General features: G+C 39.7%; 1 protein-coding gene across 2 annotated transcripts in view; it reads right to left on the bottom strand.

Moving 5' to 3' along the window:
* Positions 1-1,017: 1,017 nt before the first annotated feature.
* The window catches only part of si:dkey-40c11.2 (drebrin-like protein A), a 28,295-nt gene continuing 16,166 nt past the window's right edge, over positions 1,018-13,146 (bottom strand). The window contains exons 2-16 of one of the 2 annotated variants that reach the window (XM_025008496.2): positions 11,529-11,584; positions 11,196-11,308; positions 10,672-10,746; positions 6,510-6,650; positions 6,179-6,256; positions 5,336-5,487; positions 5,133-5,187; positions 4,711-4,785; positions 4,454-4,559; positions 3,803-4,330; positions 2,885-3,328; positions 2,651-2,749; positions 2,406-2,539; positions 2,107-2,158; positions 1,018-1,992 (exon numbers count right to left, since the gene is read on the bottom strand). In XM_025008496.2, coding sequence (XP_024864264.1) covers positions 1,856-1,992; positions 2,107-2,158; positions 2,406-2,539; positions 2,651-2,749; positions 2,885-3,328; positions 3,803-4,330; positions 4,454-4,559; positions 4,711-4,785; positions 5,133-5,187; positions 5,336-5,487; positions 6,179-6,256; positions 6,510-6,650; positions 10,672-10,746; positions 11,196-11,308; positions 11,529-11,584 — 2,245 coding nt within the window. In that variant the 3' untranslated portion in view covers positions 1,018-1,855. Of the gene's footprint in view, positions 1,993-2,106; positions 2,159-2,405; positions 2,540-2,650; positions 2,750-2,884; positions 3,329-3,802; positions 4,331-4,453; positions 4,560-4,710; positions 4,786-5,132; positions 5,188-5,335; positions 5,488-6,178; positions 6,257-6,506; positions 6,651-10,671; positions 10,747-11,195; positions 11,309-11,528; positions 11,585-13,146 lie in introns of both variants that reach the window. The other variant, XM_017427967.3, reaches the window with a different exon arrangement.

Raw genomic sequence — 13,146 nt, 5'->3', positions numbered from 1 at the left:
ATATCACTGATGATTAACCTTCTGGGGTAACTTTGACAGAATAGTCTCCTGGATAGATTTAGTCAGTCTGTCAACAGGCATCAGTTCAAGCAGGATGAGACCCATGTCAAACATTACCTCTCTATTCCAGAACACAGGCGCATCTGCCAAGCACTATTATTGAACTGGCACCACGAGAGCGTAACCTCGCCGCCCCGTAAGTATTAAAGGTGCACGGTTAAGAAATATTAATGTCATATCCAATCAATCATTATTACCCAAGGGAGAAAAAAAAATCCTGTTTAAGGTGTAGAAGCATTAGCAATTTTTAGCTTTAGGAATGTCAGGATATCCTGCATCTGAAATGGGTCTAACAATGAGGCTCCTCTCTGCCTGTCAAAATATTTTGCCTTTTGTCCTGAGGAATTTGTTCGATTCAGTCACCTCTTTCTCAACGGTGTCGCTCACAAATTGGAAAAGGCAATGTCTCCACCTATAGGTGCCAGGGCAATACTACATTTTTTTACTTTTTAGCACTTTTCTTTTTACTTCTCTGGTTTTCACCTAGACATACCTTATCGATAATAACACTAAAAATAATCTGTTTATAATCATCAAAAAAGTGGTTTAGAGACAACATCAGCTAAGTACTATAGATACGCTGAGGTATTAGTACTTTTTATTACTGTGTACCATTTGATCCAAATAAATGAATAGGTATGACTGTTTGTTGGTTTTCCACAAAAATGGGGTGAAATTAGGATATTTTCTTCAATATGGTCAATATTTAAAAAGTCAAAACAAACACTGGATTGCAGATATTAGTAAAATGTAACATTAGAAATGTGAATTATTAAAGTGAAACATGGACCTTAATATCTATTGATAATAGCAATCAATCACTAAAAGACAAGAATAACACTAGAAATAAAAATTCATCAGCGGTTTAACTGTGTAAATGCAATATGTTTGTAAGCATTGAGTAAATAGAAAAAAAATGCAATGAAACAAACACAGAACATTAAAAACAGACAATCATTGATGTTTTTATAAATTTTTTATACAGTGTAGTGTTTTATTGATGCTGAAGATGATTAAAACTGAAGGTCTGTGAAGAAATGCAGTAAAAGATTTTTTTTTTTAAATTGGGAAATTAAGGCAAAATAGTCATAAAGTACATGTAAAGACAACGTATTAAAAAAAATACAACCCACCCGAAATGTAGAGTTATACAGGTGTTAAATTTAACATCATTTTCCACATTTTTTTAAAATTCTTTTTTCGTATGGTTTTGGTAATTAAACTGTTCCAAGAGATGATGCAGAGCTACAGAATTATGCAGAAAATACAAAAAAAAAAAAAAAAGATGATTACAAGATGAGACCTGGTATGTGGATACAAATGGTGAGCAGAGTTATGCTTGTTACATGAGTGGATCAAAAAGAACACTGCACTTTAAAACATGTTTGTGTTACTTGGAGGAAAAAAAACAAGTTTGTGATCATTTGTTGTTGTGATCCCATCTCTCTCCCCACCAACATTTCCACAGTATCTCAAAAGAAAATAAGTTATTTTGGTCCAGGAAAAAAAAAAGAGGCTTTGGGATTGTTTCCATGAAAATGAGGCTGGGTAAAATCTGCATGCTTGTGTTTTCTCAAAAAAAAAAAAAAAAAAACATCAAAATGGAGAGTCACACTTTTTTATGCTTTCTTCAAAACAAGGAGTTACATGGTTCTTTATTCTTCCAACTAAAAAGAAAGTATAAAGTTTCAGTGGGAGGATTAAGTTAAAAAACATGCTGAAACAAGAGCGAGAAGGTGTCCCTGAGCATGTGTGTTCCTGTGTTCCTGTGTGTGTATAATGTGCCTCCGTCTGCCTATATGGTCTCCACGTAATTGGCGGGGAACAGGCCTTGTTGACCATCCTTGCTCCACCCCCTCCACCAGGCTTTGTCCACCGTCTCCACGTCTCGGATGATGTCACCTGGTTCGAAGGAGATCTCCGTTTCGTCCTCTGTGGGAACCGCGAGATAACATGTTGAAGACCAGATAATCACAGTGTAATTACTGCAAATGGAGGCACTTTATGCGCACATGTGTGGTAATTATCCTCCAAATGGCAGCTTACCTGCCTGGTAGTCATACAGAGCTCGGACGCACATGTGCTGCTCAGCTAAATCCTGAAGTGGACAGGGAAATTGAGTCAAAAAAAAAAAGGCTATAATCATAAAATATTGCATTTCTTGTTCAACTTAAGTACAACACAACACAATTAAGGGAAAAAAAATCACTCAGAAGAAAACTTTCATATATTTACATGTACTTTTCTTTTCTCTAAGGACATATTTTTTTCTTTCTTTATGCTTAAGGGATGTTTGATGTTTGATATACAGTATATATATATGTGTGTGTGTGTGGATGAAACACCTCTTGTCCATTTTCTGAGATCTCCTGCTTCACGTCCTCAATGATGTCATTGTCCTCTGCAGTGGTGCGGAGGCTGTAGCAGACAGTCAGCTCGGACGTACTGCCCTCTGTGTCGGAGGGACTCAGAGATCTCACTGAGAACGAACAATGTGCAAAGTCTTTAAAATAATCCAGCTAAAGCTGAACGAGGGGGGGGAAAAACGTTAACATATCACTATAGATAAACTTCTTGTTTTCTGTCAAACCTGTGCCATTCTGTTCCTGTGCGCCGTCACCATTTGTGATCCCGTTGGCTGACAGGATCACCGTGTCGTGTTTGATCTCTTGACAAATTGGTTCATCATCTGAAACAATAATGACTCGATAATACCTTAACAGGATTTGACTTATTTGGAAGGCAGTAGCACACATTTGAAATTGTTGTGACAGTGTGACAAGGCAAGTCGTAACAGAAGAAGTCACACAAACACAATGTTTACCTGCGAGTGTCGGTTCCTCCTCTTCCTCTGAGACCTCAGCAGGTTCAGCAGGGGGCTGGATGTCTAACGATTCTTTAATCTCCTCTCCATCTTCCTCTGACTCCACCTCTTCATCCTGCGGCATCTCTGCTCGATCCTCCACTAATGCCGGGTCCGCTTCCCCTTCTGATCCTGTCATCTCTTCTTCTTCCTTCTCCTCCTCGTCTTGATCCTCCTTCTGTTCTTCCTCTTCCTTGACCTCCTCGTTTTCCTCCTCCTCTACCTCCCGTGTCTCAGTCTGGGCTGTTCCTGCGGCAGCAGTGCACACCTCCGGCTGGGTTTCAAGCTTACCTCCGTCACATTCCTCCACATCCTCTTCCTCATCGGCCTCCACCAGGACAGCTTGAACTTTAAAGCCAGCGTCCGTCACCAGAGTTGTGTGCACCGGGCTGGCTGTGCTGAGGTCTGTTAATTGGAAAATGATGCTGTTTTAATAAAGTGTCAGCTGTTGTCAAAGGGTTCATGTAAGTTCAGTCTGTTTTGGGGCAAAAAAAAACTAAGCGTGGCCAAGAATAAGCACCTTGTGCAATGTTTGTTTTGGTACTGCGGTAAGGGTTGTGCAAAACGCTCTTATTTTTATATTTGTACATTTTTTGAAACAGTAATTGTGCAATATCTCTTATTTAAGTTTGTACTGTGCAACTGCTTCACTAGTTTATCTGAGGGTTGTTTGTGAAAGCAGCTGGTGGGACAGCAACAAGCCGAAACCATTTACATTGTATTGTGTTGTAATTTTTATTTTATTAGAAAACAAGTTGAATGTGAAGTACTATAACCCTCCTGATGCTCTCAAAAGAGAGAGAGAGAGAGGCCTGAAGGCCACAGGAGGGTTAAAAAGAACACTTCCTTACAGAATGTCAGTCTGCCATTGAAACTTACCTGTGTTCAGCTCTGGATCCTCAGGAATAGGATCTGCCAGAACCTGTAAGGGTAGACCAGGCTCAAAGTCTGACATTAAGTCTTCGTTCTGAGCTGGGATATTTGGGACTGAGGTCGGCACAGCCTCCAAATGCAACTGTGAGGGGTCGTCATTTGCTAAAGAAGCCAAGAGACTGGGCGAGGCTGGAGGTGCTGAGGGTTCAGCGGGCGATGCGGCTCTGGGCTCAGCGGCAGCCCGAGCTTGGCTGTTCGTCTGAGGGGTGCTGGGCGGGGCTGAATCTGGAGGTGCAGGGCGACCGGGTGACGTGGGTGGCGACGCGGCGGCTCCGGGTCTCTGCGGCGAGCTGAGAGGCCGGAAAACGGGGCTCTCGGGGGGAGACGTGGCCTGGAAAACGGGGGAGGTGGGAGCCCTGAGGAAGGGGGAGACCAGGGGCGAACTTCGGGGAGAGGTGGCCGAGCTTTCCTCTGCTTTGGAGAAGATGAAGGCCGTGTCTGTCAGGCTGCGCTGGTATCGTCGGAACGGTTTTCCTGGAGAGGAACGAAACGGTTTGCTACCAGTCCTGTTCGCCGCGAATTCTGAATTAAGTTTCAACAAGAACGCCTGAACCTTGAAATGACAACAAAGTAACGGGACTCTGTGACGGCTCATACCGGTGCGGGAAGATCCGGGACTGGTGGGACTTTGTGACGAAGATGAGAGCTGCCTGAAGAACTCCCTCGGGTTCATGGAGCGCTGGGACACTAACGCTGCTGCCTCCTGTAAGTCATTAAACATATCACAACAAAATGAGAATAAATGACCAGTTTATGGCAAATAAACATTACCCTTCTAGTAACAAGTGTTTCCCCATTGAAGCCAGCTATAAACAGCTAATTTACCACAATATTAGGTAGTAAAAATAACTTACTGCTGCTTTCTCTATGGACTCACTCCTTCGAAGTCGAGCCCTCATTTCATCCTCGTGCTCCCTTTGCTGCTGCTCCTGTCAGTTCAGAAGCACAACAACAATACTTTAAAGATATATAGAAGCATTTTAATTCCCTTACTGGTTTAATTGGAAGTAGGACCATGAAATCTTGTTATGCCTAAGGTAAAGGAGTTAATCTATAACCACTGCTTGCCATGCCTTGTCAAAAACTCACACAGCCTTTCTTCAAAACGGCTTCCTATTTTTACCTTCATTTGCAAAAACGTCTTGTATAAAAGAATGGGCAGGTTATATTTATATTTATATTTAGACAAGTTAGGTGCAGGGGTCTCTTCTTGCGTTCTTCAGTGCGAGGAATTAAATGCAAAACCAAAAAAATTCTACAAAATACTTTTGCTCACCCATTTTAATTTCTCTTTTTTGCGCAGCTCCTCTTCTTGTTCTCTTTGTTTTCTTCTGCAAGAAAGAAGAGAGAATGAAACAGAGGCCCATCGCAATGTCCAAATTTTACTGTTCAAAGCACGTTCAATTCGTTAAATGCACTTTGTTATTCCAAAATAGAACCGTGAGCAGACTGGGGGAAAAAGGTGTTTATTTTTCAAACCTCTGCTCCTCAATCATCTGTAGTTTCTCGTTCATTTTTCTGTCTCTCTCCTCCTCGTCCCTTCGCTCCTTCAGAACTCTTTCCCTTTCGAGGCGACGTCGCTCCTCTGTCGCTCGCCTTCTCTCCTCTTCTTTCCTCTCTTCCTCTTCACGCTGACACACACACACAAAGGACAAAAGAGACAACAGGCTCTCATTATACTAATAAATCAATTAACTGCACCTTTTTTTTATGGCCCCCTTTTTTATTTAACCCATTTAGACCTGAAGCAGAAAGTCTAAATAGGTCAAACGTTTAATAATCATTTTGAAAACATGTAAACAAACTATTTAAAGATTATTACCAGGAGGATAAATTTAACAGTTTACAAAAGATGTTTAACCCCATTACTGTTCTTTTTGATGTTTTAAAATTTCTTAAACCTGAGTATAAAAAGTTTATTGGGCCATGTTAATTGTGGATTATTTTTTTTAGATTGTCATTTATTTATTCATTTTTTATTTCAAACTTGTTTTACTATTTTTACATTATCACATTTTGCATTCCTTTCTCCTGACAAAAGGAGTAGGTAGAATTATACAAACTTATCTATTTCTGGCCCAGTATATGTCTCAATTTTCAACTATATCACCTTTTGCACTTTGCACAAATCCAACAGTTCCAACACTACATTCAGTGTTTTCTTATTCAAAACAACAAGAGAACAAAATAAACAAAACCAGCTAACCATATTCCCATCTATTACATTACTGTTACCATTTATTTCACTCTCTGCCTTTGACTGAAATAGGTGAAACAAAAGTACATGTAAAATACTAAGAAATTAAAAGTGTTTTGACATACCTCTGCACGTGCCCAGAACGAGTCCCTATTTATAAATCTCATTTCCATTGCAGCGTTAGTTTTTCTGTAGTTTGTTCCCTAGAAGAAGTAGAAGTGAAAAAAACATACAAATTTATGGTTTTATGCTTAAAAATATGTGTAAGGCGACATAATTTTCAGTAATTATAACAAAACAGAAGCAAAAGCTATTTTTAACATGTAAAAGTAAATGAAGAGCTTACATGAATTCCTGACTTTCAGCCTTAAAAATGTTTTTTTTTTTGTGTGTGTGCAAATTAAAGTCTCTGTCGCCATCTACTGGACAGATGATGTACTGCAGGCGACTCACCACGATTCCCTCTTTGTCTGTAGACCGGGAGCTCCTCCTCACCCACTGTGTAGGAGCATGAGTTTGGGCCTTGTTGAGCTCAGCTCTTAGCTTCTCTTCTGTCACATCCTCCAGCTTTTCTGCACTAATGAAAGCATGTGCTTCCTAAAACACGGAGGGCAGGGGATTAAAAAGAGATGGGAAGCAGAGTAAGACAGATGTGAGTTTAATCCACCCTTACATGCCGTACTGTAGCCTCTGTCGACACACACAGACACGCAAAGACAGCAACACACACAGTCGTTCTGGTTGTTTTTTTTTTCCTCTCGGTCTGATTTGAGTTATAGCTCAGAGTTATGAAAACTATAACCAAAGCCAAACAGTTGTGCAACTGCTTCTGCTGTAAGGATGGTGGGACAACAGAAAACAAAATAAAACAAAACAAAATAAGACCTCAGTGAGAAAGCAAGAATGTCTTGGTTTGGTTGGTTATAAGCCCCCAAAGAAAACAAAAAGGAAAAATAAGAAGGGTCAAAACAAGTGATAAAAAACAAGGTGGGTGCATTGTGTTCCCTGAAAAACAAAGAGAAATACGCCCGTTTTTTAAACATTTTTTTGCAGTTTTACATTAAACAATTTTTATTCCAAACTCACGTCTGTGTATGTCTGCAGTCAATACTTCAGAATCATTTACCTGAGAGAAAAAATTTCTAGCTCTGTTCACAAAAGGCAAGATTTTCCAGCCTCCAACAGGAAAGCGCAGCTTTATATGAGTGACAACACTGACAGAGAACAGCATTCAGTGCGCCTGACGACAAATGTCAGTACAGTTTGCCGTCCATATCAATCAGGCTGTCAATGTCAACTGCACAGTTTACCCAACGACCAGACAAGGAGCCCACGGTTTTGCCCGCGACAGTGAGAAAACTAGGAACAGAAAAGCACGGCTTGATGGAAAATCTTACAGCGCGCAGGTGTTGCATTCAATCCTGACGAGTGCTAAAGAATGGGTTACTTTTATTTATTTTTTTTACTTTTTCTATTTTGCAAAAATAAATAAAGACAGAGGACCAGAGGACCTGGAGAAAACATACAACCTTCTTGCTGATGGTCAACAATGCTAACCAGCAATTACAGTATGTCTTTATAATTGTAGTAAAAAAATACAATTATATATTTTTTTCTAATTTTGATTTCTGGAGATCATCTTAAGACCAATAGCCTATGTATATAACCCTAACCCTATGTGCTGTAGATAATTTTATAATAGAACCTCAGAACAAGATGAAGTGGGATGATATATTTAAGTTTTTCTTGTTAGGGTTTGTGGCATTGGTGACCTGTGGGAAACAACAACAACAACAACAAAAATTCCAACTGGTTTCAGACTATAACCTGTCTGGGAGGGAAAAGAGACCCACATGACGTTTGACAGGATTTTAGCTGTAATTGGGCTCAATTCCACACAAACTGTCTCTCTGCTCTGGAGCCAAACTGCTGCCCAGTTTCTCTCTGCTGCTCAGTTCAGTGTAAGAAACAGTGTGAGTGGATGGAAAACACACACACACACATATACACACCTCAAGTTTCCACAGTAAAAGTTAACCCCAGATGGCAGACAGGTTACTTATAAATGTAGCTGTTGGAATTCCAATACTTCATATTATTTCACTGCATTATAATGAACTTTTGGAAATGTCTGTTTTTTTTCTTTAAATCAATATAAGCTAATATTAAAGAGATGAAAAAATTTGATTAAGTTATTGACTAATAGAAATGTTTCACTGTTGTGTTTTAGATTGATGGCATTGAGCCGTAACTACAAATCATCACAAGACTGAAGGGATAAAACAAAAATATGAACACAAAGCTGAAAACAAAATGTTTGTTCTTGCTTTCTGTGCTAAATCTTCTGTTTTTCACATGGGCTTATTTCCATACATGTCACACAAAGTCAAACACAAAGCCTTTATGATCTTACTTATTTTGGTTAAAAATCTATCTAAAAATCTATCTAATAAGGAAAACTTGGTGGAGTCAAGTCCTCTCGACGGGTTCTTCAGAAGAAGTTCTTCAGAAGGACTTGACTCCACCTTGTCAGATTCATCTAGCTGAATTATTGAGCATGCATTCGGACAAAACTTTGTTCACTTTTCACTTTAACTTTTCGGAACCTCCACAGTTCAATTTAGACCGACCAGATGAAAACTGACGGCTGCAGACTCGTCTCGACAAAAAACGGACTCACTGCCAGCTGCGACATGCAGCACAGCAGGTCAGAAAAACAGAGAACAAGTTAAAAAAAAGAAGCAGGACAAATAAAATACTATATATAATATAGCAAAAGAAAAAAGTTGAAGATTATTTTTACTGCATGCAAGAGCTGATTTGAAGGAAAACACTGCGCATGACCCATCAATTTATTTAGTTAGAATTAAAATAAAACCTGAAAAAACAAAAACCTTCCCAAACAGCAAGAAGACACATTAACATAGGACTATTGTTGTCTCCGATAGACAGCAGACAGACCAGACAGACTATTTTGTTGAAGCTTAATCATGATTATGTTTCTAAAACAATCAGCTAAATTTTCACTGCCAGTTATTTCTGAAATATGTTCTCCAAGAACTCAAACAGAGACATCTGCTACTCTTCAGTTTACATTCTTTGTTCTATTTTATGTCCATGAAAATGCACAGGTGGGGACTAATCCATGAACGTGGTATTAAAAAAGGGTGGGTTTTTTTTTTTTTTGGAAGCTTTTATTTCAATCCAGCCAAACATACACTGCACAGAGGCCTGACGAAGCTGTGTTTTCTTGTGTTTTTGGATGTTTTAATGAACTTTAATCAGTAAACAAAGTTAAATGAAGCTATTTTGTTTGTTATCAGTAAGCTTGGGAAAAAAACAGGAAGTGGGTTATGTAAGCTTATGTCTTAGGTGTAAAAATGCAATGTTAGCTCAGAAACTTAAAACAGGATTGTTTGGGTATAAATCCCCCTACCAAAGACTTTAAGTTAAGACAAGTCTGAAATAGAGTCCATAGGCATGACGATGATGTTGGTTGTAACGTGTGTTTTCTTTAAGTCTGCTTTGACTAATAAATCCAAGTTTACGGCACCGACACGGGAGAATAAAACCTTTCAGTCACAATTCAACCTTGGAGCTAGACTGTAATACAAAACAAAAGAATGGTCTTGTTTTACCTAAGTTGGTTTCGGAGTCTACTTTTTTAAAAAAATTTTAAAGAGTTTGCAGTTACATAAGTTACTGATGTTGTCGTGACACAAGTCCAGCTGTTGCATGTGTGCGTTCGCTAAGGTCAGAGGTCACATTTCTCTCAGAGGTCACAGAAGGAGGGGCGTCTTTCCTCAATCTCTTCCAGGTTTTTCCATGTAATCATTTCTCTCCACCGTTCAAATCTCACATGAAATTTTACTGAGGCCCCCAAAGTGCTCACATGCACTGTCTCGGAAAGGGGGGTTATAGAGAGTTTTCAGACAGAGGCTGACAAAATCCCAGACTTTTGCTGTTAAAGAGAGAAAAAAAAAATCACAAAAAAACAACAAACATTCCACGGATGCCTCTGCTGTTGAAGGGGTGATGCCTTTATATGGAAACTAGAACATCTAGGCAACGGTTTAACAGCTCCTACTTGGAGTGAAACAATTAAAGAAAAAAGCCAAAGGGAGACGAGACAAACCGCGCCTAACGAAGATGAGGAGCAGAACTGCTTTTACGTATTTACTGAAAGGTCGCTACACACACTTGTAATGCGGATTTAAGTTGAAAAGAAAAGAAAAAAAAAGAGCTTTTAGACTCGTGTAGACTTAACAGATTCCTTCCGGTACGAGACAGACCAAGCACAGACAGCACGAGAGCAGGAAGGGAACTGAGAACAGGAAACTCTCAAAACAATACGAAGTAAACTACGGAGTACAAATATAGAGTTTTGAGGGCTAAGTGAAGACTACAAGGGCAAGAAAAGAAAAAACAAAGAAGTTTTGTACTGCACATGAAACTCAAAAAGAGAAACCAAAAAACGCTTACTATGATCGCATAAGTTAGAATTATGTGATCATTAATTAATAGCTGAGCAGTGAAGACAGAGGTAAACGAACATCACAATGTACTTTTTTTTTTTCCCCCCCAAGTGATTGTTCTTATATCAACTAAAACAGTTTACCTTAAAAAAGTTTCTGATGTTTGGAATGTGGGTGGCACATTCTTGTCTCCGGTAGTCATCCACATCTTGGCCGATCTGCAGACAAACACAGGATGCATCCAGAGACATTTGCATCGTAACACTCGAAGAAGATATTTAAAAAAAAAGACAGAGAGAAGGAAGGAGACTAAGGGACAATAGGTAATAACAATGCTAAATGTTAGCCGATATGTCCGGCTACCGTCTGAGCTCCTGTGTTCCAGATTACACAAATGTGATGAAGCTTTTCTTTAAAAAGCTTTAAGATGTTTTCACACCAAATGTGAACCTAAGTGACAGAAATGTAGCAGTTTGGCCTTGCCTTTTTTAATTAAATCCCTAAATGTTTAGTTTATGACTTTAACATATGATAACTATGAACATTAAGTTTGCAAGTGCTTCTGAGTGTTTATGCCTTTTTAATAAGAAGAAATCATACACCTGTTTCTTTCATTTTCAACTACTATGGGTTTTTTTATCTGAATAATGCTGAGCTCGTCACTCACCCAGCTTATCAGTGTGATCTGAGGCGCTCCTCCCTCTAAACTGCCCACTTTAACCAGTCCATACTGAGGCTTGGAGACGTGGAACTTTCCTGCCAGCTCCGTCACATCGCCCGCTGTTGGAAAAGAAATACGGAAAGAGAAGTTAAAGGAAGAAGAATGAAGATGAACGAAACTTGTCTTTTTGGTGTTGATTTGTTAGCAAACCTTTAAAATGTTGCAATACTTTTTGCTGTCCAGACCAGTAAAGATGCTTAAAACCATTTTTGACAAACTACAATATCTTTTTTCTTTAATTTTTTTTTCCCATCTGAGAAATGTAACAATTTACTCTACCTCCTGAGTCAGCCAGTTTGAGCTTGTTGGTAACCCCGTCATATGTAAATAATGCCCTGGGAACATAAAAAAAATGCATTCGTATTAGTTAAAAACAGACACGACAAACACATTTATGATATTAAAGCCATAAATCAGATTTTCTGAAAAGCAGTTCTGTGGAGAAGTTACGAACAATTAACATCTTACAGGAGATAGCTCTTTGAACAACCTCAGTTTGGAGAAATAGAGTTTAGCTCTGATCACAGTGATGAGCTAAAGGCTAGTTCAGAATGGACTGATGCCGCCTTAAAACACCACCAATCCTAAAGAGAACATATAGCGATTCATGCAAATGCTAATTTATAAACCTTTACATCACCGTCAAGCTTGCCTACATAGAATTCTGTGGTTGCAAATAGCAGCAGAAGCAGCTAGCTGTAGCACTTCTGGCAGACATCAGGTTTCTGCTGGGATAACAACATAATGCAAAACCAATGGTTGTTTTAGATTTAAAGTGTAGCGATGAAGGTTTTGAGATTGGAGCTGTTTTAAGATAACAGCTTGGCCCCGATCAAATTAGCGGTTAGCTCATCAGTCTTCAAATACCCCTCAAGTATTTGAATTTGAGGGGTAAGAACAACAAATTTGTACAAAGTTAGTCATATATTTCCATCCATTCAGCACTGAAGTGCGCACAAAGACAACACACACAACCATAAGCTGATGTTCTACTGCACAATCGTGTACACCACAGGCCTATTCATGGAGCCGACATTATTCCCTAGATTTTGTGCCGAAACATGACATTTGCGGTTTTCTTATTTTTTCCTGTCTGCCTCCTTTCCTGCTCTTGTTCTCGAGTGTGTACGTGGAAAACAGGAAGGTGCAACACAATAACCAGCATTCTTAGGGGGTTTTTTTGTTTTGTTTTTTGCGCCACACTTGGACGGCTCCTCGGTGTGAGACGAACGCAACCGGCGGTGCTCACAGCTCGAGGTCTTAGGCGCTTTGCAGGTGAAAACCTGTCCTGCCACACCCTTCAGTCAGTCGACTGTCACCGGGGCAACTCGGCTTGTGATGAGCTTTCATGAGGCCGACGAGATGCAGCTTCACTGCACAGTTAGGGCTGCAGTGATTCATTTGAATTGTTGGTCAATTTCCATTACAGAAAGGCATGGTAGAAATAAATAAAAAATAAAAGCAATATCTTTCTGATTGGGTGTTTTTGAGGAACAGGAGCACAAATCTACATGTGTGACTTTACGAGGTGGCTTGGAGGAAGGTGAATTATCGTGTCTTTATACAACTGTGCACATGTGCTTGTGTGAGAGTGGAAGAATGCGCACGTGTCTGTGTCTGAATGCGTGTAGGTGTAAATCTGTCTCGGTGGGGCTGTGTCCAGAACATCTGGAGCCGGCTCGTAACAGACTGTGAGCAGCTATTACAGTGGGTCAAAGGTCAAAGGTGTGAACACGTGTGCATGCACAGGGAGCAGGCAGAGACAAAGTTTCCGTTTAAAACGTGCAGAAACCAACGTCAGTTTGGCACACAGGCTGACAACAGGCCAGTGAACTCAGCGAGCGCCTCTGAATCACTTTGTTATTTTTTTTCCTGATTCAACAAGTCTGCTTTGTGC

The sequence above is a fragment of the Kryptolebias marmoratus genome, linkage group LG1 (assembly GCF_001649575.2).
Source record: "Kryptolebias marmoratus isolate JLee-2015 linkage group LG1, ASM164957v2, whole genome shotgun sequence".
Taxonomy (NCBI): Eukaryota; Metazoa; Chordata; class Actinopteri; order Cyprinodontiformes; family Rivulidae; genus Kryptolebias; species Kryptolebias marmoratus.
This window is presented reverse-complemented; position numbering and strand designations above follow the sequence as displayed.